Source organism: Teleopsis dalmanni, chromosome 1 (assembly GCF_002237135.1).
Source record: "Teleopsis dalmanni isolate 2A chromosome 1, ASM223713v2, whole genome shotgun sequence".
Classification (NCBI taxonomy): Eukaryota; Metazoa; Arthropoda; class Insecta; order Diptera; family Diopsidae; genus Teleopsis; species Teleopsis dalmanni.
The window spans coordinates 210,418,676-210,442,976 of record NC_051846.1 but is presented as its reverse complement, the minus strand read 5'-3'; the positions used below and the strand labels follow the sequence as shown (position 1 = coordinate 210,442,976).

General features: G+C 30.0%; 6 protein-coding genes across 8 annotated transcripts; 4 read left to right on the top strand and 2 right to left on the bottom strand.

Moving 5' to 3' along the window:
* Nucleotides 1-6,937: 6,937 nt before the first annotated feature.
* On the top strand, nt 6,938-9,785 carry LOC119671707 (septin-2). The gene is made up of 4 exons (XM_038082459.1): nt 6,938-7,090; nt 8,495-8,853; nt 8,937-9,037; nt 9,101-9,785. The coding sequence occupies exons 1-4, from the start codon at nt 7,087-7,089 to the stop codon at nt 9,762-9,764; spliced, it is 1,128 nt and encodes a 375-aa protein (XP_037938387.1). The 5' UTR covers nt 6,938-7,086; the 3' UTR covers nt 9,765-9,785.
* A 3,271-nt stretch (nt 9,786-13,056) lies between these two features.
* On the top strand, nt 13,057-16,456 carry LOC119671704 (mpv17-like protein). Of its 2 annotated transcripts, XM_038082455.1 has the most exons (5): nt 13,057-13,187; nt 15,563-15,713; nt 15,795-15,928; nt 15,990-16,121; nt 16,183-16,456. In XM_038082455.1, exons 2-5 carry the CDS (start codon nt 15,569-15,571, stop codon nt 16,339-16,341), a joined length of 570 nt encoding a protein of 189 aa, XP_037938383.1. In that variant the 5' UTR covers nt 13,057-13,187; nt 15,563-15,568; the 3' UTR covers nt 16,342-16,456. The 2 variants fall into 2 exon arrangements, with proteins under 2 accessions (XP_037938383.1, XP_037938384.1); XM_038082456.1 differs by lacking the exon at nt 13,057-13,187 and having other exon boundaries at nt 15,538-15,713.
* Nucleotides 15,094-20,752, top strand: LOC119671706 (protein sym1). Of its 2 annotated transcripts, none has more exons than XM_038082458.1 (5): nt 15,094-15,167; nt 19,197-19,360; nt 19,422-19,505; nt 19,569-19,720; nt 20,554-20,752. In XM_038082458.1, exons 2-5 carry the CDS (start codon nt 19,231-19,233, stop codon nt 20,713-20,715), a joined length of 528 nt encoding a protein of 175 aa, XP_037938386.1. In that variant the 5' UTR covers nt 15,094-15,167; nt 19,197-19,230; the 3' UTR covers nt 20,716-20,752. The 2 variants fall into 2 exon arrangements, with proteins under 2 accessions (XP_037938386.1, XP_037938385.1); XM_038082457.1 differs by having other exon boundaries at nt 19,569-19,750.
* Nucleotides 16,563-17,206, bottom strand: LOC119667191 (plasma kallikrein-like). The gene is made up of 3 exons (XM_038076480.1): nt 17,153-17,206; nt 16,915-17,088; nt 16,563-16,850 (listed from the first exon to the last, which is right to left on the bottom strand). Exons 1-3 carry the CDS (start codon nt 17,204-17,206, stop codon nt 16,563-16,565), a joined length of 516 nt encoding a protein of 171 aa, XP_037932408.1.
* LOC119667190 (trypsin-1) lies at nt 17,791-18,849 on the bottom strand. The gene is made up of 3 exons (XM_038076479.1): nt 18,710-18,849; nt 18,240-18,587; nt 17,791-18,183 (listed from the first exon to the last, which is right to left on the bottom strand). The coding sequence occupies exons 1-3, from the start codon at nt 18,836-18,838 to the stop codon at nt 17,791-17,793; spliced, it is 870 nt and encodes a 289-aa protein (XP_037932407.1). The 5' UTR covers nt 18,839-18,849.
* Nucleotides 20,753-21,544: 792 nt separating the features above from the next.
* On the top strand, nt 21,545-23,053 carry LOC119675391. The gene is made up of 4 exons (XM_038086589.1): nt 21,545-21,845; nt 21,935-22,143; nt 22,198-22,393; nt 22,585-23,053. The coding sequence occupies exons 1-4, from the start codon at nt 21,764-21,766 to the stop codon at nt 22,869-22,871; spliced, it is 774 nt and encodes a 257-aa protein (XP_037942517.1). The 5' UTR covers nt 21,545-21,763; the 3' UTR covers nt 22,872-23,053.
* The last annotated feature ends 1,248 nt before the right edge of the window (nt 23,054-24,301 follow it).

Genomic DNA, 24,301 nt, shown 5'->3' with positions numbered 1-24,301 from the left:
TTGTTCTCATATCATATCACAGTGAATGTATTATAAAAATAAATTATAAGATTTTATCTTATATTAATCTCTATTTAATATATTATTTGAACTTTCAGAACGAATACTTCAGTACGAATTAATTTTAATAAAATTATATTTTTTATTTAAAATAAAATAAATTAATATATGTTAGCATATAAAATAAATAATTGGTAACAAAGCACGTTTAGTATTGTATGTATCTCAATAATATATTATGTTCTTCTTTTGAAAATAACCTTTATTAATAATATTGAATATTGTATTTATATTTGTCAACTCTAATCTGAAATAAATACGTATAGTCGAAACGATTCTTCGTTCTGTATAGTGCAGTCTACGGCTGAACTGTATATTAGTGGAGCATTGGGTAGCAATCCTTTCATTGTGTTAGACATAATGTCTCACTTAATACTGCCATATCTTTTAATCAAACAATCGGTGACATCTACTGCTCGTAGACGTAAAACTACTACACAGTGGAAGGGTAAAGGTGACGACCATAGCTTAACTCAATCCCCTATATATTTTTCTTTGGCTGATTAAGTATAACCTTCAACTCCTTTTATCAATTTTCCGTTTTGATCACCATTGCCTTATAATAGAATTCCTTTCTTAAAATGATAATTTCAGCATCGGAAACTGCAAAAAGTCACGTGTAGCTACAATTATGCCAAGGGAGAGATATACTATATATATTATATAGAATATAGGATAAAAAATATTTTTTATGGAGGATAATACAATGTCAATGGATGTCAATGCAGCTTTAACTAATCCCTACCTTTTGGATACGCCACTACACTACACGCAATCAATCAGATTTATTGCATTTTTTTGCTAGTTTCACAAATTATATATTTCAGATACTTTTCATACACAATGTATTCCAATTTCCTTCTCTTCTTCTTCTTTTTCTTTACTATAGGATTAAATTCTGTTTTGTTGCAACAATTGAATTGGATATATTAATGTAAAATTATGACATATCAAATTATTATGTTTCTGTAGAGCCAGACGTCCAGCATTCACGCCATCTCTTTGGCAGTCAACCGGTTAATCTCGCGATTGTTGGTTTCTCTACCATTGCAATCTTGGTCAGGCGATGATGTTCCATTCTTTTCTAATTTTCAATTTCTTATATTTTATTTTAAATTTTTAGAAAAATTATATTCTTCAAAAAGAAAAACATCTGCTCTTAAAAACGGTATATTTTTTTCCCAGATCAGTTCTAATATATCATATACAATATACCTATATTACCTGTAAAAAATGTCATTTGAGATATTCATATGATTATTTTTTAAATCTATAGAAAATGACCTATTAGAACCATGAACTTCATTGAACTTCAACTTCATTAGAATATATGAGGAAATGAAATGAGTTTATATAGAAATAATTTTAAAATCACGTTGTTGTTAAGATTATCACTTTCTGAAATTGATTTCTAGTAGCTGGAATTATATTTAAATTTAAAATAATTTTTGTTTACTTCAATTTATAGAAGTCAAGACGCCTAACATTAAAATAAACAAAAAATTTTTAAAGCACATTGGAAAAAAGACATAAGATCTGCATTTTATAGTCTGTGTTAACATTTACATTTCACAATGCCAATTTAGTTCGATTTGGTTCGATTAATAAATTATAGCTACTCTATTTGTGGAACGAACTCTCAGCACATCAAAGCATAAAGTAGTTCCATGCAACGGCCCGGAAATCTAGCAAAGAACAGTGAAACTAGAACCGACCGAAAGCGTTGCAGTTACTTTCCGGCCGCTGGCTGATTTGCATTAGCTGCGTTATGCTGCCAATGCCACTACTGCCACTGCTGCTACTACTGCCACTGCTGCCTATTGTGATGTTGATTGAGATACAATACAAACAATGCTGCCACAACACGCAGCATTGAATTCTTGAGATACTCGTACTCGTTCATAGTTGCCTTTCGCCGTGCTTATTTGCATTTCAGTGCAAGTTTATTGAAAAAAAAAAATCTTTTTGCTGTAAAATTAAGAATTTCTATTTTTCTCTGATTTTACAGAATTACAGAATTTCGCAACGCATTCCGTTGCCTGCAATTTTTATATATAATTTTTCTGCTTTTAATAATAAAAAACTTAAATTGAACTCAATTAAAGCGCTAACACTGAAATACAGTCTCTGAAACGGAATTTGTTAGGCTTTTTGATTAAATAATTTAAGTGAATATGAAAATTTATGAGATTTCAGCACTAAAAATTGAACAAAACATCTTTCAGTAAAAGTGGGTTAAAGGGCAACATTTTCATTAAGTGAATTTGTTTCACATTGTGTAGAGGAAGAAATTAAAATTATATTTTATTGCTATTTTTATGTGTGGAATATCATCATCTGCGATGATGTTTTAGCTTTACTCTTCCCGGTGATTTTCCCAAATGGATTACTTAACTGTGAATATAGTAATTTATGTTAGTTCCGATAATATCGTGTCTTGCATAGATAATGATAGCACTTAAAATTATAAATTTAATTATTCACTAAAGACCATTTTACATTTACTACTTCTTCACTTCAAGTCACAAGTTTAAAGGAAGAGATGAAATTTGCAACACTCTACCAATATGTGTACTATTAAATATTGATTTTATACTTGCTACTTGTATAAAAAAAATATACCTTTGAACTGTGTTTTCTAAAATAAAATAAAAAGAAATATAATAGAACGTAAACATCTGGGTTACGACTGGAGTGGAGCTCTATGATCATAAATAATCTTTTGTGCCATAGTAAATAGGATTACTAAAATTGTTTAAGTAGCGGCTGAGCTTTCTCTTCTGTTCAAGTCTTGTTGTTACCATACATATACCGGGAGTGTGAAATCTAAGTATTAAAAACAACTTCCGCAGTTAACAAAAGATATTTTTGTAAAGTCTATATTTGAAGTATCCGCCAGGCTTATTTATTCGTGCACTTTCATAGAGGCTTAACAGTATCAATACCTACATTGGTGATTTGAGGATCAATAAAGGTGTAATTCATAAAAACATCAGTTTGGTTTAATGTAGTGCAGTATTCAAAGTAGCTAAGATTTGTTTCTTTTATTTTAGAACGAGTATGTTGCCTAATAACTAAGACTTAAATATATCAGTAATTACTAGAGAGGTTTTTACAGCAAAGCTCGCTTAAACATAAGTAATAACCCATTGTAATATAGATAGAAATCCGCAGCATTAAGTGTACGTATAGTTTTCCTTTAAAAATTTATATTTTTGCTATTTATATGGAAGGGAATTGACCTAACAAACCTATAAACTAGCCTAGGTATATCCCTCATTTTTAAGTATGTCAGTTTTGACAGGTCAGTTAGACAAGAAACAGAAAAGGTTTTGGATCTCTTGCCTAATGATGTGCCCTGACACATAAGGTGGAGTCCAATATTCATGTCATCTGCAGTGCCAGAAACCTGACAGAAGTTTTTACAGGGTACACTAAGCGTTTTTACATACCTTTCTAATATGCAGTGACCTCTCCTTTTTAATACCGTAGTACAGATTTGGTTCCATTGTAGTTGGAGCAGCTGACTGTTAGGGATTTTGTCTAATTTGAACTAGATGAGATTTGAACTATGATCTATCAAGAATCTTCAACTACTCAAGCTTTTCAAAGCTCTGTTAATATATAGGAACTTTTATATAAGCATAATAGTCGATTGTGAAGCAAATAAAATGGATTAGTAAAAAAGGTCAATTTGTGTTATCTAGGGCGTTATTTCTTTAAAGATTAGTTTTGATAAAATTAAGTGTTACTTACATTAAACTAACTTGATGTTTTGCATTCGATATGCTTGACATTTTATACTTATACTAATATTTTCCCTAAACTGAATTCTCTATATTAAGAGATTAATGGTTTAAAATCTAACAATAAAATTTCGCTTGCAATATAAACAGATTTCTTCCTAAAGCATTTATGGTATGATATTCTATTATTTAAAGATTATAGGTATTAGTTAAGTTGAGACGATGGTTAAATGAAATGATGGTTTATCAATATATTATTTAGAAATAATTAATTCTTTCCTACTATATTTTATACTACCAGTGATGTATACAATACATACTATTATCATAACAGAAACATAATAAATTTATACCTAAAACGTATGTACATATCATAAAGTCTTCCATAAATATCCGATAAAATAAACATAATAAAATATGATAGCTTGCTGACACGGAATGTAACACATATCTTGACACGTTTAAATAATAAATGTCAATGGAAATTAGCGATTTAAAGTGCAACTTGTATCCCAGATACATAAATGAATAAATGTGGGTTAATCTTTCCATTTCATTTTTTATATGCATGTTTTTTTTTTTGAACCGAGAGCTTGGGACCCCTAATAAACAATTGAGCATCACGCGACACACTGCACTCGTTGAGCATGCAGAACCGATACCGGAGCAGAAGCGCACCGCCTGCTTCAGATTCATTGAAGCATTTTTCAATGTGAAACGCGTTCCTTCTTGCTGCTCCATTGGCTTTGTAATGCTTTCATGTTGCTGGCTGCTGGCTGCTGGCTTGTTGTAGTGGAGTATGAATGGGAACACCCACGTTTAAAGAGTCTTGTGAGGGCTTTGTTGTTACGTACGAGAATTTATGTTATTAAAGCAGTTTTAAATTTATTTAAATTTCTTTCAGAGTTAAATCTCTGATCTACGTTAGATACGTTTGATGTTTATATTAAAAGAGGATTTCTGTTTTAATAAACATTAAACTTTAAAGTTTACGATAATAATTTTTTTTATTTATTTTCTTCATTTAATATATGTCAGCGGGTATCAATTACAGTAACTTATGCAAATTGAAAAAAAATAAAATTAAATTATACTTTATTCTTTTTCAAGTACCTATCATTCTTCATAAATATTCAGCCTTTATATTCTATCTACCCGTATGCATCGTCATGTGGCACTTCCAGTTGCTTTGTACTTTCAATTGTTTTGATTTTGCTTTCGGTTTTAATAAAAATGTCAACAATGAAAAAATCGATTCCATTCTTCCCGCTTTTTGTGTTGAGAGTTTTGACAAATCCTTTTGTTATCGATAGGAAGCAGGGTGCTTTATTTCGTCTGACACCAGATGACATTTTAACATTAACTGTCATTTGATTATAGTTAAGGAGCACATATACGTTCCATTATTGTCGATTTTGCAACCTTAAAGGGGATGAATGAGAACGTGAAGAGAATGTAAGTATTAAGAGAAATTTTTCAGAATATTAGTACAGAGTAAATATATGAAATGTTTGCAGAAAGTTCAGTACAGTATATAAAAATTGAAGATTAAAAATGTATCTAAATAGAAGAGGGCGATAATAGTTATAATGACGGGTATTAAAAACCTGACTAAAAACATGCACTGCTATCCCCAGAAGTACCGACTATTATTCCATTTATAATGCATGATATCCTACAGTTCTTAAAGAAATCGTCTTAACTCACTTTTCTTGAGACTGCAACGAAAGTATTGAGTAGACGTGTGGCGGTAGGAGAAAGACTTGACCGCCTTTGAAGTCCCTTTTCATGCTATCGGTTTTTGATATAAACAATATTTGTCTTTAGATATTTTAATTTTTAAAAACCAAACTTATGCATTAGTTGCTGCAGTATTTTGCATTGATTTTATTGTTAAATTAAACAAAAAAATACTGAATTTTCCATATATTCCTAACGTATTTCGAAACTACAACTCTTTACCCAATAACACCATAATTTCTTCAACGTCATTATTTTAATCGAAGTCTTTGTCTCAGTAACTTTGTTAATTTTCTGAGACTTCGTACTGCTTAAATTCAATTAAATTCCTTATCCCTTATATTGACTCATATCACTATATTCTGTCCTAGTTTTATCGTTCCCAAATATGGTAAGATAGATTTTCCCTTAATTGAAGGGTAGAAAATGTCATGGAAGGTACATTATCGGAGACTTACTACGGCTTAAATTCCGCTTTATCTTCCAGTATATCACTCACATCAATTTGTATCACTACATCACGTTCTAGGTTTAACGTTTCCAAGAATGGTAAAGCCAACAGGTTTCCCATCAATTAATGGACTATCTAGATTACAACATTAGCAATAAATAGAAAATACACGGGAAGGCCCGTGTCAGAAACACAGTAAATTTTTTAAGTCTGTTACTCGCATTACTTTATTTATCACCTAGACTTTAACAACAACAATAAGCAGAAACTGCCAAATAAGGTTTTTGAAAGGCTTCATCCAAAAACACTAGTAGTTCCTCTTATGTATAGGGCAATTATGTATCTAAGGCAACTTCTGAAGTAATATTTCATCTACATTATCTTTTGAAGAATATTGCATTGTTTATCATTTATTTCAAAATTTGTGTTATTAAGTTATCACATAATCATAGAAGTACTTACAGTTAATGTCACAGTAACACTATTATACAGTATTATTTTACCCTATTTGTGCTCACAGAGTATTTGGGTTAAATTTAAGGGAGATTTTTCCATAATCTTCTCTATGAAGCGCGTGCGCACTAAAACTGGAATGATAACAAACATTTCAGAACTACTGAAATATCAACAAAATATATACCATTACCATTGAGCGAGGAAAAGTGATTATTAATAGTTCATAATTAAGTATAAAGAAATAAAAAAATCCAACTAATAAAGCAATAATTTAACAACTATATAAATAATATAATAATAACAGTTTTTTACTGCCTAAATAAAAGTATTCCAATTGCCTGTAACTACTTTGTCCTTATGGTCCGTGAAAAATAGTTCGGATTGGAAAACCGCAGTGTTCACAGAAAAAATGTTCAATTCTTTTATAAACATTTTACCTTTATACTGATAATAAGTGGAAATTAAGAAAATATTGTAGTTTTTAAGTAATTTTTATAAAAGTTTTTTAAATAAAAAAAATCTAAACATTTCCGAGCTACGCACATAATACAACCTCAAATCACTCCAAAAAAAGGATAACACCCAACAAAATTATTTGAAAAAACAAAACTACGCACATAATCGAGAAGTAAAATGTGTAAGTGTAGAAATTAAATATCCTTTAGGATTCGTTTTTCATATCCTTTATAAAGTCGAGAACAAAGCTATCAAAACATCTAAACCGAGTTGTGTAACTTCCAAGCATCCCTTTGCACTTTCTAGTACCTCTAAATGGTGTTCCACGCTTAAGTGAAAATATTTAGTACGACAATGCACTTTAAAGGACTTGGGAGCACATATACTTGGGAGTGCATATCCTGAATGCCTTCGCTGCAATATTTGTTTGTTTTAAATTGAAAGGCCGTGCTTGAATTTAGTACGAAAATTTCTTATTTACGCCCAGTGAAATAATGCTGCTTATGTATGCAACACCGCAGGGGTGTGGCATTAATACATGTGACCCTTAATGAGCTGTGTTCGTTCAAGTGTTATAAAAGTATTTTTGTTTTGTTTCATTGTTTGCTGTAGGGATAATATCAAAGTACTAATTCGTCCTTTGCATCGTTAACACGCGCACATTAACGTATATTGGCATTCGTATTTATCCCCTTTGAAAGAATTTAATTGAGGATAACATAAGACCACTTCAAGCTCGCATAAACAAAATATCTAAGAATTGTTGCTTCAATCCTTTCTCTACTAAGTCTACTAAGTCAACATTATTTTAACTACCTAATATATAATGTAAGTCTCGCATCCTATTTTAAAGAACTACTATTCAGCTACATTTTGAAGACTGTAGTGATTATCTTTCATACTAAGTATAGTATTTAGGACTATTTTTTATTCTAGTTTGGTAATCCTGGGACCTATATTCCCCGTTTAATTAAATTATAAGACGATGAAACCCATATAATCAGCGTAAATAACAGAAGCGGATAATCCTCTAGAGACTATAGCTATTTAACATATACTGTATGTTACTTAGCGAAAGGTCGAGCAAAAGTCATAAACTGTTTTAAAAATCACAAAATCTAATCCTTATATAAAATAAGATATATAACTTATTCTATGTCGATATCTTTTTGATAATGCTAGTCGTGCTTATGAGTCTGTCTAAAACCTTAATTTTCTAATCCATGAGAAATCCATCTAAATATAAGAGAACTCTCCAGACAAATAATAATTTTACTGTCATTATTTTTACTGTTTAAGTTATGGTCAACGTAGGTATTGAATTAATCTTTATAAAGATCTTTAATTCTTCTAGATTGTACAATTAATATAATTTCTTAGATTATACAAATATATAAAGAACCTGTGCTACACAAAACATGAGAATCCTGAATATTTGTAAGGAAAAAAACATTTTTTTCTTTTAGGCTTGAATATTTAGAGTCAATATGATTGACGACATAAAACAAAAATATCTATAATATTTTAATCTATAATAACATTAGATCTGATGTATTAATTTATTATTTTCGTTTCTTATTTTCAGCTAAAACACCGTCTTTCGATAAAGATCGTGATTACATTGGTTTTGCAACACTTCCCGAACAAGTACATCGAAAATCTGTAAAACGTGGATTTGAATTTACTTTAATGGTTGTTGGTGAATCAGGTCTAGGCAAGTCTACGCTTATCAATAGTTTATTCTTAGGAGATCTGTATAAAAATCGTATTATACCAAATGTCGAAGACAGAATTGAAAAGACCACCAGAATTGAAAAGAAGACCATGGATATTGAAGAGAAAGGTGTGCGTTTGAGATTGACAGTAGTGGACACTCCTGGATTTGGTGATAGCATTAATTGCGAGGATAGCTGGCGTGTATGCACAGCATATATTGATGAACAGGTAATAAATATAAGAAATAGAATATAAAATGACTCCCCGTATGAAATTGTTTATCACTAATAAATTGTTTTAATCCATAACAGTTTCGTCAATATTTCACTGATGAAAGTGGCTTAAATCGTCGCAATATACAGGACAATCGAGTACATTGTTGTTTATACTTTGTCCCACCTTGGGGTCACAGGTAAATAGTAATAGTGATTAAATTTTATAACTATAATTTATTAAAAAATATTTATTTTTATAGTTTACGACAAATGGATCTGGATCTGATAAGGCGTTTACATCGCAAAGTCAACATTGTTTTGGTAATCGCTAAAGCCGATTGTTTGACTAAAGCAGAAGTGCGCAAATTGAAAGAAAATATTTTACAAGATCTTGAAGATAATAAAATACAACTTTATCAATTTCCTGAATGCGATTCAGATGAAGATGATGACTTTAAGCAACAAGATCGTGAACTGAAAGCCTCAATACCATTTGCTGTGGTAGGCAGTAACACCATTTTGGAAGTGGCTGGGAAAAAAGTACGTGGTCGACAATATCCATGGGGTGTCGTCGATGTTGAGGATCCTGAGCACAGTGATTTCATAAAGTTGCGTACTTTTCTCATTTCCACACATATGCAAGATCTGAAAGATACAACTCAGGATGTGCATTATGAAAACTTTCGTGCCCAGTGTATTTCGCAAATATCGCAACATGCGTTGCGTGAGCGCGGGAAATTGAAGCGTGATTCTATTAGTTCCACGAATGGCTTCGATGCCGCTATTTCAGAAACAGATCGTCTGCTATTACAGAAAGACGAGGAAATACGACGCATGCAAGACATGCTCACACAAATGCAAGAGAAACTCAAACAAACACATCTCATGGAAATGAAGAAGAATGACAGTGTTATAGATGTTTAATTTTGCGGATTAACGGATTAACGGAAATACGAACGTGCTGTCTGTTAAGCTAGAACACACAAAGTTTATTAAATTTTATAAATTATATATTTCCCCAATTGTTGCACATTTATATTATGTGTAGTATATTATGTACGATACATTAAGTTTTGCTACTCTTTGTGCCCGGCTACGTCATTTTAAGTCGAATTTAAACCTCTTTTCTATTTTATATGATATTTCGAAAATGCATATAAAAATTAAACAACGATTAGGCTCAATGCAAAAGACCAATAATATAGGTAGCTTCTTCTTTACATACATATATACTTATCTATAAAGTTATATATTTTTTTCTAAAAGAAAATTTTTTAGATACTCGGATACAGTCAATAATTATTGTTTAAAACGTCATGGAACCCTATAGGGTAGATAGGTCTTTCTGGTTTGATCTAAAAAAGGTCGCTGAGAATCGAAAAAACTATAGTCGATCTTCAGTGATCGCAGATGGTGAAAGTATACAAGTATCAAAAAAAATTTTTAATTATTTTTCAGCATTTTAAATTTGGCACATAGAAATAACTAATTTAATAAAATTCAGTACTGCCGACGGACGCGTTTTCCGCAACTCTTTGGACAGAATATGTATCTCAATATAGTTAATTCCACATTTTTCCAACAAAATATTTTTAATTATTAATTATCTATAACAAAATTCAGTGAACTTAAATATACAAACAAATTTATTTAAGGCGTTTACATATATTGAAACGAATTACGCACGAAATTAACAAATAATATATATTAAAAATTAATTAAAACAATTATAAATACCAAAGTAAATTAGTTATAAACTATTTTTTAATTAATTAAAATTAAAAACTAAACCCTTAAATAAAACCTTTGAACTTTAACATTTAAAATAATTCAATTTTATATAAAATGTTTGATAACCTAAATAGTTTTATATTATTTTTTTTTATTATGAATTCAATTGTTATTTGCATTTAATCGATATAATTATTATTGTTTGTTTTTGTTTTTTAATATAAAACACTATTTTTTTTTAAGAATTAAACTCCATTTTATTACTGTGTGAAGTGAATTGATAAGCTAAGATTGAAGTTTTTATAAGAATAAGTTAAATTTAATTTGAAACTTAAATATGTTCCATTAAATTTATTATTTATTGTGTTAAGCAAACATTAATAATATTAATATTAATTTGTTATTTATATACATTTTGTATTTTGTATTGAATTACTACCGTACATTTGAAACTATATATTCTGGTGTAATATTTGAATATTTATTTAGTGACTTAGAACTTTAAAGATAAAAGCTCATAATAAATTATTAATTGATTAGAAATGAGTAAAATTATTTTTTTATTTATTATTAAATTTTTCATTAGCAATTAACAAAATCTTAGAGTAATTCTATAAAAGTAAAGCAGAAATAAGTTATTGTCATATAATTACTCGTAACCTCTCTTAAATGTTAATACGTTTGGTATTATTATGTGGCCTCAGTATATCTATATACTATATATATCTATATATATAACAAAAAAAAACATTAAAGAAAGATATTGAAAATTTATATCTTGCAGTCATTAATTAGAACAGAACAGAAGCGGCCGTATCTACGTTCTGAAGGCATTCGTCAGATGATTAAGTGCGATTCAGTTCTACCAACTGGGTTACAACAACATAAATCTACATATTATCTAAATCAAAAACTTTTTGATTTTATGTGACAAATTAACTAATGGTAATTAGTCTTAAAATAGTTTAAATTTAAGATAAATCAGATCAGCATAATGAAAATCTCTGCAATTCACATTGATCATCCAACTAATTCTTATAGACATAATAATAGAATAAATAGAATTAACAAACAAATATATAAAGTTTATATATATATAGATATTCCGCAAATAGCACAATTCGCCGCTTTGTCACGTTGTGGTGTGAGTCTCCAATTTTTCACATAAACCGATTTTTGAATCCTTAATTAAAAAAGAATACAAGATATCAGGATTGTTGAAAGGTCTACTAATACAACTTCTTTTTTTAACTCAATGGATTAAGTTGTTGCAATCCTCAAAATATCCTCAAAAAATGTATATGGTTTTATACAATTCATACAAAGCATTTGGAGATTATTGACAATATTATATTTTATTAAAATATATTAAAAAGTTGTACTAGAATGCAATTTTAGTGATATGCTTAAATGCTTACTAAGGAACTAACACATCGTTAATATTTTATTAAACACATCACTAGGCTACCAAGTAATGTACGATGAAGATTAGGCAGATTTTATGAAATAACTTCCGAATAAACATTTGGAAAAATAAAATATGCAAATAGAACCTGAAAAATGAGAGAAGGAGAAAAACAAAGAAGTAACTCCAAGAGTTATAAAACTGGCCGATCTGTACTATAGAAATTTGTTGAATGAATTGAGTTCGACATGGATAGGGAGAGAAGAATAAATAAGAAATAACATCATCGTTTGTATTAGTCTATATATCTTAATTTTTAATGAAATATAAAATAATTAAGACGAGAATAATATTAAGCATAAACTTGATAAACATTTTTAATATTAAAAAAACTGGAAAATTTTTACTTAAAGATATAAGAGATCCGAAATATTTAAATTCAATATTTAATATATTTTTCAATAATACAATAAAGTAATAAAAGAAATTAGTTACTTTAATTTAAATAATATAGAATCTTACCATATATTATACTCCAAATATGGGTTGAGTTTTCAGTTTCCGTTTGAACTGCACAACAATAGTAATTGTGATAATCCTATTTAAAAATGTCACTTAATTACTAATTTCTTTAATGAATGTGAATTTTTTTATATATATTATATACATGTATATACATTCTCTTAATAATAACTACCATTCTATGCCATTCTTTCAAGAATAAAAGCTTTATCTTTTTTCTTTATTATAACAAATAGGTTTTTTATCATATCAATATAGTTTTTTGTAAAATTCGAGTCAATATACATATACAAAAAGTATGTTATAAATATTCTGTGATTATATACAATAACTATTAACAAAAAAATAAATAAAATATGCATAATATATTAAAAGAAGTATGTATATGAAGTATAGTATGTATTTTTAGAACTAAAACTTTTTTAAATAATTGTCGCATGTGTGGCAACACCAGCAATGAACGAAACAGCTGTTTTATGCAAAGCAAGAGATAAAACCAAAAATTTACTCTTAATTAGTTGATTACTACACAAAATCAGTTTGAAAAAAGGTTAATGTGACCAAAAGAATTTTTTAAAAATGTGATAATAGAATTTGTTAATTATTATAAATCGGCAAAAGCGTTAAATTGCCGAAGTTAAAGAAACAAGAAAGTGATTTATATTTGTTAAATACAAATAATTTTTTAAGTAAGTATAGACGAATCAGCAATTATATCAACAGATGACTTTGTAAATTATTGAGTTGGATAGTTTATGATAATAATGAATAATACTAATATTCATTTTTGAAATTAAAGTAAATGTTTTATGTATCCTCGTACACATTTAAAATTGTAAAAATACTTAAAATTGTATGCAAAAGTGAACAACACACAATATGCTTACATACGTTTATTTATCAGCTGATCGCGCATGTGCTGCCAACATTTTACACACCGTCCGAAGTCCAATTTGTTAATATTTACATAAAATCTTAGTTGCTTAAGAAAAATTATATATCATATAGGCGACACACATTACTAGCTTTGCATATTGTATAAAAATTTTTGTATTATTGCCTATAAAAACGAGATAAGATAAAATTTTTTTTTCTCAAAAACTAAAATCTTGGTTTATGAAGATTCTTCTAAATATCACATATACAAATAGTAATCTAAAAATGCTTCATTTTCTTTAGAAATATAAAAGTAGACTCAAAACAGATCAAGATCTTTAACGGTTTTACAAAATTTTTTTTATAAGTGTTTACACTATTGCATTTATCTCATTTTCTCTTTTATCGAAATAAGTATGTGACATTTAGTCTTATTTTTCACACACAAAATTTTCGGAAAAAAATACCGATCACCGTAAAAAACTTTGGAATGTCGTAACCACCGGTACAAATTTTAATAAAATTAACGGCAATAGAAATTTATGCAAATATATCTCCTAATAATTATACATATATATATTAAAATAATCAAGATTCAATAAGATTTCAATGAAAAAATTGTCTTTTATAGAAAAAAACAACTCTACATAATGAGAATTATAATTTTTGAATATTTAAATAATGGGTAATTTTTTGATACATTAACTGATAATCCAACAAAATGAGAATTATTTACATTACTAAATTGAATAAGCTCGAGTTACATTATGTATACAATTTTTCTAATATTATAATATAGAGCGGAAATAAAGTATTAAAGAGCAAAATTAAATAAAAGAAATCCTCAATATCAACAGAATATATATCTTTTCTGAAAACGCAATGTAAAAATGATGAACAAATCAAAATGAATATTTGAATTTGTGCATCATTAACATAAATACATTTGTAGGAAAGGATTAAGATCCTTTTGGAACCGTTCTGATTTGCGTATGAACAATACTAATCCGTGGTATCACAGTAGGGCAGTATTTGTGTTCAAGTGTTCCTCTTGCGATCGTTGTGATCTGCGTATGAACAACACTTATCCGTGGTACCACAGCGGGGCATTATTTGTGTTCAAGTGTTCCTCTTGCGATCTTTGTGATCTGCGTATGAACAACACTTATCCGTGGTACCACAGCGGGGCATTATTTGAGTTCAACTGGGCTTTTATGCACAAGGCCGCCACACTAAAAACTAACATAAAAAATGATAGTCATCACGTTCCATTTTATGTGATGCATTTATCACATAAAATGGAAGAACATATATTGGAATAAGGAAGTATATTGGCAAGAGTCGATATATATTTAATGTATAAATATTTATTTAATCGAATATAGCTTTTCCATGCTTTGATTCTCATCAATTATGAGCATATAAGGTTTTACAAGTTATCATTCGTTGATTCTTAAAGATCTAATAATAAATAAATCAACAATAGGTTTCAAGAAATTTCCAAGTTCATTACAAGTCAGTATAGAATATATATAGTCAAATATCAGTGTGGCTTTTTTATTTAAAGTGGATCATAAAAAGCTTCTGACGTATCCTGATGATCAAAGCTTTTACGTGAATGCAACCCAAAAAGCTTTTCGTTAGCCGATCGCTTGCAATGTGCATTCCGAAAATTCGTTTTCAAAAATATGTACCGATTTAGTTCTCGTGCATATCTGCCAGCATTTAGTCTTGAAGAATTCAGTCTACTTGCTCATATATAGTATATATAAAAAAACTATAAACTGCTTAGAGTATGCATATGTGTGCTTAAGTAAAAATTAAATATATTAACTGAAACAGAGGCCTTGTGAAAAGTGTATAATTATTAATAAGCGTCCTTGATCTTGAAAATTTTAAAACTGAATGCAATTATATATATTTTTTTATTTCCTAATAAATATCGCATGCGTGTGGCTAAAAATAAAATTCTGATATTTAAATAATAAATAAAAAATAAAAAAATTAGAAAACAAAACAGGAAATGTTTTTGTTGACGATCCATTATGTCTGTTAAAGTCGCGTGAATGCATATATAAATGCGTTATTTATAATAAAAAAATTTAAATATATTTTCAAAGTCATCTGTTTTAATTTCTTTACTAATTGCAAATGCTAAGAAAAGATAAAATAATGTGCATTAATTTAGATAAAAATGAACAGGGTGGGTTTTAATTTTATTAAAACGAAATGGCGCCTTTTTGTCAATGCACATCCGCTAACCAGAGGGGCAATCACCTATGCCGTATTGTGGCCCTTCGGAAGTCTGGTACAACAAACCATTGAGGGCAGAAATTACAGTAAGTAATTCATTTCTTAACCAACTTCAATGGATATTTAAAAAAATAAACAACAACAATAATAAAAACTACACATCTCAGCAAATTATGACTGGAAACAATGCGTGCGATTTAGTATATTCGGTTCTCTGTGGGTAGCACCTACTTTATACGGTTGGGTGCGACTAAGTACTGCAATGTGGCCGCAGATGAGTCTACGCATAGCCCTCATGAAAGCAAGTATCCTACTAACTCATTTACCTACATTCATATTAAGTATTTCGCTTACATTTTTAGGCCATAACAGAACAATTCTCATACGGACCATTTGCTTGTGCTACTTTCTTCATGGGCATGAGCCTGTTAGAATTAAAAACTTTTGAAGGGGCAGTTGAAGAGACTAGGAAAAAGTTCTGGCCCACTTATTATGTATAGAAAACTATTTCCTAACAACAGCATTTGTTCTTCTAAGTAGTAATCTCTTTTGCAGGTGGGCGTATGCTTTTGGCCTATAATACAAACTATCAACTTCTCAGTGATACCCGAACACAACCGTCTTGTATTCGTAAGCATTTGTAGTGTTATGTGGACAATATTTCTAGCATATATGAATAGGAAGACAATGAATGCACCACATAGCGAGAGTTGATTATTCCATAAAGTCACCGAATCTGCTGATAATTTAGCTGGAAACAAAACAATTGCTTAGTACAAATTTGACGTTTCAGAATTTGAATATTTGTTGTGTTGTTATTTCTTAGTTAAGCTTAAATATATATGACATTATATATATATATACATATATTATTAAATGCATTTATTGTATTATAATGGTACAAATTAAAAATGTTATACTTTGTATGTAATAGTTCAATTAATTGTCTCATAAATCCATGATAAATAATTTTTAACACTTGTGAATACTCCTGGTTTCATGGCACAAGGTTTAAGACTCCATGAAACTATACCTATTTGTATATTGTGGTTATATAGTAAGGGTCCACCTGAATCACCGCTGCACTGTCCTTTCTTTTGACCAACATCAGCAGCACAAAGATTTGATTCCTGTAAGAATGCGTTTAATTCCCGACGACAATTTGCTAATGTTACCAACTCCAGTTCAACTTTTTGCAATATACTTTGCAATGTACCGAATGTCTGGAAATATGAAATATTGTATTATGTCATATGATAGCATATGACAATGCAAAATCACACACACCTCATTTAGACCCCAGCCGATTAACTCTACATTGGAAGCTTCCTCAACATTTTGATACATTGTTGGTAATATTACTGCTTTCACATATTCATTGAATTCCAGAATTGTTGATAACTCCAGTAATGCAATATCGTGTATAGCTAATGTAGGGCTGTAGCCTTCATGCACTAATATCTGGTTTACTATTGCGTATTTTTGGTTATGAGAATGCAACTGATGGCTACCATAATGAACTAACACATCCAATGGTTGCTTCACGAATGTAAAACAATGCGCTGCAGTTAAGATCCATTTTGGGCTTAATATGGTACCAGCACAAAAGTGAGAATCATCTCTAATTTTTCGAAGTGACACCTGGAAAAATAAAAAGAAATCGGTTTCTTACTTTAAATATTTTAATATGTTATTTAAATATAAAAATAATTATTCATATTATCAAGATAGTTGAAGAAAAATTGTTCTTTAAAGCAACTACAAGCTCATTGCTTAGATAAACTTATTCCGAAAAGTTAAATTCTTAATATTAAGTGTTAATTTATTAATAGTTTTTTTTAACAGAAAAATTAAATAGAAATCCATTAAAATGCTTCAGAAACCTTAGCAAAAAGATGAAGTGATAATATTAATAAGATAATACTATAAAAATTATTTAAGTAAGGATGAAACGAGAAATAAACTGTCCTTTATATAAAGTCAGACCTCAGTTATATATAGCAACCAAGTAAAACTAAAAATGAAATAACCAAAGGTCAGTAAGAAATTATAGCTCTAATTCGATATTTATTGTGGAACTCTGAATATTCTATATAATATAAAAATCAATACACTTGCATATTTTTTTGCAAAAGCACAACATTTTTTTTTGTTTTATTTGAATTAAGTAAAGATTGGATTTCTCTTCTTCACAACAATTAAATTGCCTATTATTAATTCTAAAGAATCATTCTCTTCATCGCTATCGTCAACATCATCTCCTCTCCTCTGCACAATATTTAGTATCCAGTCGACATAGGCTGAAACCTCAGTAAACACACCTGGATATGGCGCAATAGTGCACGGTTTACGGCTCCAGGATACGATGCCCACTTGTATTCCATTAATCAATAACGGTCCACCAGAATCTCCACTACATTGTCCTTTTCCACCATTAGGTACACCAGCACAGAGTGTAGTCGTATGCAGTTGTACTTCATGGCGACGACTGCACTCATCATCAGTAAATGTTTGTAGTTCCACTTTTTGCAATCTATTTTGTGTTACACCACCAGTCTAAAAACATAGACATCTTAATAAAGATACACCAAACTTGATATTTTTTACTTTACCGCATTAAGACCCCAGCCTATTAAAGTGGCACTTTTATTACCGGGCGTAATTTGTTTTATTTCCGGCAAACGGACACTGCTAACTTTCTTATTAAATTTTAACGGTTCCTTAAGTTTTAATAATGCTATATCGTTTATATAGTTATTGCTAGGTAGATAGCCCTCGTGCACATAAATTTTGGATACATTGCTTATTTTAGTGCTATTCTGATTTAGTTTTATATTTCCGTATTGTATATTGAGTTTTTCTGGTTTTGCACGGGCAACACAATGGGCTGCTGTTAGCACCCATTTTGGATTAAGTAATGTGGCACCACAAGAATGACGCACACCGCGTCGTAGAGAAACCTATTTTTTAATTTCATAATTATAAATCCAATGACAGAACCTCTTATAGTTTTTTAAAGTTAAAGCTCCAAAATTCCAACAGAAGCATTTATATTTATTTATGTTGTAGTACTAACTCTTACCATAAAAGGAAATTCACCATCCTTTGCATCAGTGCCATTAACTATCTTCCCATCACGTGCCAATACCTTCCCATGCTCACTAAAAACACCCAAAACGAACATGAAGAGTAAATAATTAACCGTAGCCATGTAAACTAGTGCAGTTTAATTTCAATTATGTTATAATGAATGAAACTTACTAACTCTTTTATAACTCGACTTACCATATACATATAACTGTGGGGTGCCTATCTGATAAGCCGTTCAGCATTCAATCAAATTTAACCTTACAAAAATTATATACCCAACACGCATTTGGAAACGATGGGGGTTCTAATTTACATGTATGAATTTTTTCCTTTAGCAACGAAAACCCCAACTCTGTGATAAAGTTCAAAATCAAGGTCTTTGTTTTGATAATATAGATATGAAGTTTAGCAAAACACAATTGAGTTATATCTTTTTTACAAGGCATTTACTGAGTTAGCTATTTCTTTATCAATATTAGTATTTATGCAAATATAAAAATTTTTCATCAAAAAATGTCTCAACTATTACAAAATATGAAAGTATTGTTGGGGAAATATCCCGTGGTGCGGGGTATGATATCTTACAGTCTTATATGGCCAACGAGTAGCGTAATACAACAGACTATCGAAGGGAAAAGATGGGGTAAAGTATAAACTACAATTAATTCTTTTATTTCATAAATATTGATATCTATTTTCACTAGGTGAATATGACTGGTGGAGAGTTTTGCGTTTCAGTTTATATGGTGGTCTATTTGTAGCACCTACTCTATATAGTTGGATTAAAGGTATGCAAATATTTTGACTATTATATATATTTCAAAATTTTATTAGTTTTTTTCTCTTGACAGTATCTAGTGCTATGTGGCCTGAATCTACTATAATGGCAGGAGTGTGTAAAGCTGCCGTTGAGCAAATATCCTATACCCCTGCTGCCATGACTTGCTTTTACTTCATTATGAGTCTGCTGGAAAGGAAAACTATACGAGATGCAGCAGCAGAAGTTAGTAAAAAGTTTTTACCAACTTTTAAAGTAAGTTTAGTGCTTTATTGGAACTATACATTCTGATAAAATAGAGATTCTGTAACAGATAACATGAAACCATTAACACATACATGAAGGTAACATAAAGTTATAATTAAAATAAATGTAATACCCATGTATTCTAGACCAATTATAGGGAATACTACAGCTAACGACGTTGCTCAATCACCCGTAGTGGTACTGCACTCTCTTATACTAATAAATCCAGGTCTTTAACGCCTACAATAGTGATATTGGACCAACATTTTATGAAAGAGACACACTAGAGTGGATGTCCGCTTTTTAAACATAACATTAGTCGTTAAGGTCAATTACTGCTTAGTCTGATGAAGTGATAAACAATAATCCAGTCAAGCCGTAGAGAGGGGTTATGAAGAAACCTCGCAGTTAATAGAGAGTAAAATGCGCAAGTGCACTGACTCAACTAGCCTCAACATTATAAATTAGTGGTTGAAGCCAGCTTTTAATCGATCGGTGTACCTACCAATCAGGTAGTGCCCCGTCATTTGAATCTTTAAAAATTGAAATATTTCAACTCAACTAAGTATTATTCAAACTTTAGATAAAGCAGCGGCACAATTCCACACAAAAAGCAAATAGCAGAGTTGTATTTTTTGTTTTACATAGCACAGTTGTATTTGTGAATTCAGTTTAGTAATGTAAACTTACTGTATGATACAAACATATGTTTCTCAATTGCTATTAAACAATATCAGTCAATAACACTCCTTATATTCTTTAACATTTATTATAATAAATATCATTTAAACACTATTATATATTTATTTCAGGTTGCGCTCTGTGTTTGGCCCATTGTTGCAACGATAAATTTTACTCTTATTCCCGAACGCAATCGAGTGCCGTTTATAAGTGTCTGTAGTTTAATCTGGACTTGTTTTCTGGCATATATGAAACATTTAGAACACCATCAGATAAATGGAAATGAATTTTAATTACACCATTTTGATTGTTCTGTGTATTTTTATAATAAATTAGTAATAATTTTATTGTTTTATATAGACTGTATTGTTATGCAAATGAATAAATTAAATATACTTTACTTACATATAAATATCATAAAAAATAATAATTATTTTTAAAGATACTGGTGGGCTTATGCTTGTCAAAGTGTTTAATTTGTTGTTAAAACTTTTTTACAAGCTAAAATGTCGAAACATTTTAAGCTAAAGGATAATAAGTATTTTGCTACCGATAGCTGAAGCATTGATAAATAGTTTATTTGACTATTCGGTAGAATATGCTATAAGCATACAAATACCTCGTATGACATCTTAAAACCAGGTTATAAATCTTTATTTATCGATATGGCGCTGTAGTCAGAGATCTCACAATAATACAAGTTTTGCAAAACGTTTGTTTGATATTGAATTATTGCTAATAAATACAACAAACTCTACTTTTCGATGTAGGACATCAAATGGGCACTTCTATTTTTAATAATAAACAAAGCGTAAATGAAATGTATAAAATCCTGCTTGTTTATTTTATACAAAAACCAATTCATATTCTATACACAATCTACATTATTCAATACACCAACCAATTGGATATGTTTAATTATCTTATTTACTACGTTAAATGCAAAATTTGAGCATAACCCTGCGTCTTAATTGTGATGCTTCTTGTATTATGATTCGAGTAGAATAACAATAGAAATACATTTGTTATACTTCATTTCGCAATAAATGCCATTAATTGTATTAAAAACTGTAATAAAACTAAACTATAGCCAGTGTACAGCTGTGCTCTCATTATCTAATACCACTCAAACTGTAATGTTGGTGCTGCTTAAACTCTACTTATAGCTCATATTAATAAATTCTGTTTTAATGCGCACCATTGTAACTTCGCCTTAATCTGGGTGGTGTTGTATATTTTGTGTTGGAGAAATTATTCTGTTTGTGTTAAGTGTGAAGTGTATTTATTATAAGTCTTAATATATAAGTTTTTTACATTTTAACATAATTTTTGTTAAGAACCATGGCAATAGCTGATATAGACAAGCCACGTTCCACGGATGCAACAGATAGCGTCGAAAAAGGGGATTATCCACGCGCTACAAGTGAGTGAATGACGAATAGAGAATGAAGAGTTTTGTTTTTATAATTGTTTATTTACATATTCATTGATTAAATTCAATCAATTCTATAGCTGGCGTGGTGGTGGGCTCCATTACTGCCTTTATTGGTTTCTTTTTCCTGATGATGTCTTTCTGCTCACCATATTGGATTGAGTCATATGAAGAGTCACGCAGCAATTTTAAGAACATGGGCATTTGGCAATATTGTTTTCACGATTATGTGTATCCAGGGTATCAATTTCCACGTAAATTTACTGGTTGCCATAATATATTCAGTCATGTAAGTGTAAATGTGAAAGTTAACATCCCTATTAACACATTATTTAAATTACAGGAATATTATGTGATTAGGGAGTGGTTATTGCCTGGTTGGCTTATGTCCGTGCAGGCTTTTGTCACAATGGCATTTATTTTGACCATTACCAGTCTTTCTATTTTGTCGCTGGTGATTATAAGATTACCACTGAAAGGTGTCTTGCAATACGAATGGATTTTGATTCGAGTTTCTTACCTATGCACTGTTGTCTCCTGTAAGTAAAATTGAGTCTTATTAATATATAATTGTTATAGTAGATTAGATTTAAGTCTGAGAAACATATTTATTATTGTAGTTTGTTGTGTTTAATTTCATTTTTGTTTTGCACATATATCAAAATTATTTAAAAATTTTATTTTTATATGCTTTATTTAAAATGAACTAATTTCATTATCAATTTTTTAGCGCTTTTCATGTTCTTTGCGGTTGCCATATTTGGTGGATGCGCATATCGTCGTGATTGGTTAATGTATCCCAAATTCAATGTGCTTGGCTGGTCCTATGCCTTAGCTGTGGTGACATTCTTTCTGCTTGGTATTGCTGCATTAATACTACATCGCGAAGCAAAGCAAGCTTATGACTTGCGTGGGGAACAGAAAAATTTAGTTATGCAAATGGAAATGCAAGAGCCCGGCTATCAAGTGCCACGACATCACCAGTCTCAATCACGTAGCTTACAAGGTTACATATAATTCCATTCCATTTACAAATATTTTACATAAACAATTTTATAATAAGTTTAGTTAAGTTAATGTTGACAATGTTAACAATGAATGTACGAATATGTGCAATAGAATTCGTTCAAGTGACTAAGGTACAATTAGTTAAATTTAAATAGTTTAAAACACTGTTAATATCCTTTACTTAAATTTTATACCTCAATATTATTTTTATATTTTATTTATATATATATATATATGTTTATATATGCATTTACTATTATATATAGTTCTAGAGCTTGTTTACTGTTTTTAGTATTATTTTTTTATTGAAGTTGCACATATTTAATTATTTAAAATTAAAGCACAACTTATAAGGCCTAATAGTAAGACTGGTACCGAACATATCAATTGTACAAATGTTTCACATTCCGACTATCATCAACTTAAAACAGTCATTACGGGGACCAAAAACGCCAAGGCTGCAGATGCCTAGACTGAGCTAGTTTTCCAGCTCAGCTGTTCAAAACTATAAGTTCGGAGTTGTGAAATGCGTTACTGGGAATCAGCGTAAACACAAAAATGATGTCGGCTTAGAGATTCTTAAGCAATAAAACTAATAATGCTCCACAAATCTTTTAGCATGTCTGTATGGTACAGAAGTTTAGATAATAAACTACAGTAATGTGAAGACATTAGAAACATTTGAGAGAAAAAAGCTAGAAACTGCAGAAAGCCGGGCTCTGAGAAGACTTTTCAAAGTACCATGGTACATGAGGACGAATGACATTCTCAGGGACCTCAAGATTGATCCCATCAAAAAATACATAAAGGATAGAGCCCTGAAATTATTTGCGAAAACTGACAGACTTGCCAACACCGCGTTATCAAATCTCAGAATGGTTATAGGCTCCTCGGGGAGATATGCAGATCTGAGGTCAATTACTGCTTAGTCTGATGAAGTGATAAACAATAGTCCAGTCAAGGCCTAAAGAGGGGTTTTGAAAATAACTCGAGTTAAGAAAGAGTAAAAGTCTCAAATGCAATGGCTCAAATAGCTTCAACATAATCTATGGTAAAATGCGTTAGTAACGGAAATTGAATTAGATGTAATGATAAGCTGCATATTCTATATCACACTATTCACATAATTGAACCTAATAAAATTCAGCATTTTCGCTGGTTTGGTCATGTGCTGCTAATGAAAAACACGATAATGGATGTACACATTCAAATGATCTCACTTCACTCGGATCCATCAACTGACAACAATAATCTGCTGATCGGGTTAGCCAGCGGAGGCTATTGATATACCGTCTGTAAAGGTCAACAAACTTATTAGGTCTTTGGATCGTCTTCCTTCTATCTTTACCTATTTGAATTAAATTAATAGCTTTTGGCGTTACTTAATTATATTTTTAAAACTAAAGGATTTTATTTAGTAACAAATGTTTGAAACATGT

Bases quoted from the DNA above. Each gene is read 5' to 3' on its own strand.
- LOC119671707 (XM_038082459.1), top strand. The intron at 8,854-8,936 runs GTAATAAATATA...AATCCATAACAG, and splicing joins CAGCATATATTGATGAACAG to TTTCGTCAATATTTCACTGA. The intron at 9,038-9,100 runs GTAAATAGTAAT...TTATTTTTATAG, and splicing joins GTCCCACCTTGGGGTCACAG to TTTACGACAAATGGATCTGG.
- LOC119671704 (XM_038082455.1), top strand. From the start codon at position 15,569: ATGAACAGGGTGGGTTTTAATTTTATTAAAACGAAATGGCGCCTTTTT. The intron at 15,714-15,794 runs GTAAGTAATTCA...TACACATCTCAG, and splicing joins CATTGAGGGCAGAAATTACA to CAAATTATGACTGGAAACAA. The intron at 16,122-16,182 runs GTATAGAAAACT...TCTCTTTTGCAG, and splicing joins AGTTCTGGCCCACTTATTAT to GTGGGCGTATGCTTTTGGCC.
- LOC119667191 (XM_038076480.1), bottom strand. From the start codon at position 17,206: ATGGATCTTAACTGCAGCGCATTGTTTTACATTCGTGAAGCAACCATT. The intron at 17,089-17,152 runs GTTAGTTCATTA...ATAGTAAACCAG, and splicing joins GTGAAGCAACCATTGGATGT to ATATTAGTGCATGAAGGCTA. The intron at 16,851-16,914 runs GTGTGTGTGATT...TCATATTTCCAG, and splicing joins TCGGCTGGGGTCTAAATGAG to ACATTCGGTACATTGCAAAG.
- LOC119667190 (XM_038076479.1), bottom strand. From the start codon at position 18,838: ATGGCTACGGTTAATTATTTACTCTTCATGTTCGTTTTGGGTGTTTTT. The intron at 18,588-18,709 runs GTAAGAGTTAGT...ATTAAAAAATAG, and splicing joins ATGGTGAATTTCCTTTTATG to GTTTCTCTACGACGCGGTGT. The intron at 18,184-18,239 runs GTAAAGTAAAAA...CTATGTTTTTAG, and splicing joins TAGGCTGGGGTCTTAATGCG to ACTGGTGGTGTAACACAAAA.
- LOC119671706 (XM_038082457.1), top strand. From the start codon at position 19,231: ATGTCTCAACTATTACAAAATATGAAAGTATTGTTGGGGAAATATCCC. The intron at 19,506-19,568 runs GTATGCAAATAT...TTCTCTTGACAG, and splicing joins TCTATATAGTTGGATTAAAG to TATCTAGTGCTATGTGGCCT. The intron at 19,751-20,553 runs GTAAGTTTAGTG...TATTTATTTCAG, and splicing joins AGTTTTTACCAACTTTTAAA to GTTGCGCTCTGTGTTTGGCC.
- LOC119675391 (XM_038086589.1), top strand. From the start codon at position 21,764: ATGGCAATAGCTGATATAGACAAGCCACGTTCCACGGATGCAACAGAT. The intron at 21,846-21,934 runs GTGAGTGAATGA...TCAATTCTATAG, and splicing joins GGATTATCCACGCGCTACAA to CTGGCGTGGTGGTGGGCTCC. The intron at 22,394-22,584 runs GTAAGTAAAATT...TCAATTTTTTAG, and splicing joins CCTATGCACTGTTGTCTCCT to CGCTTTTCATGTTCTTTGCG.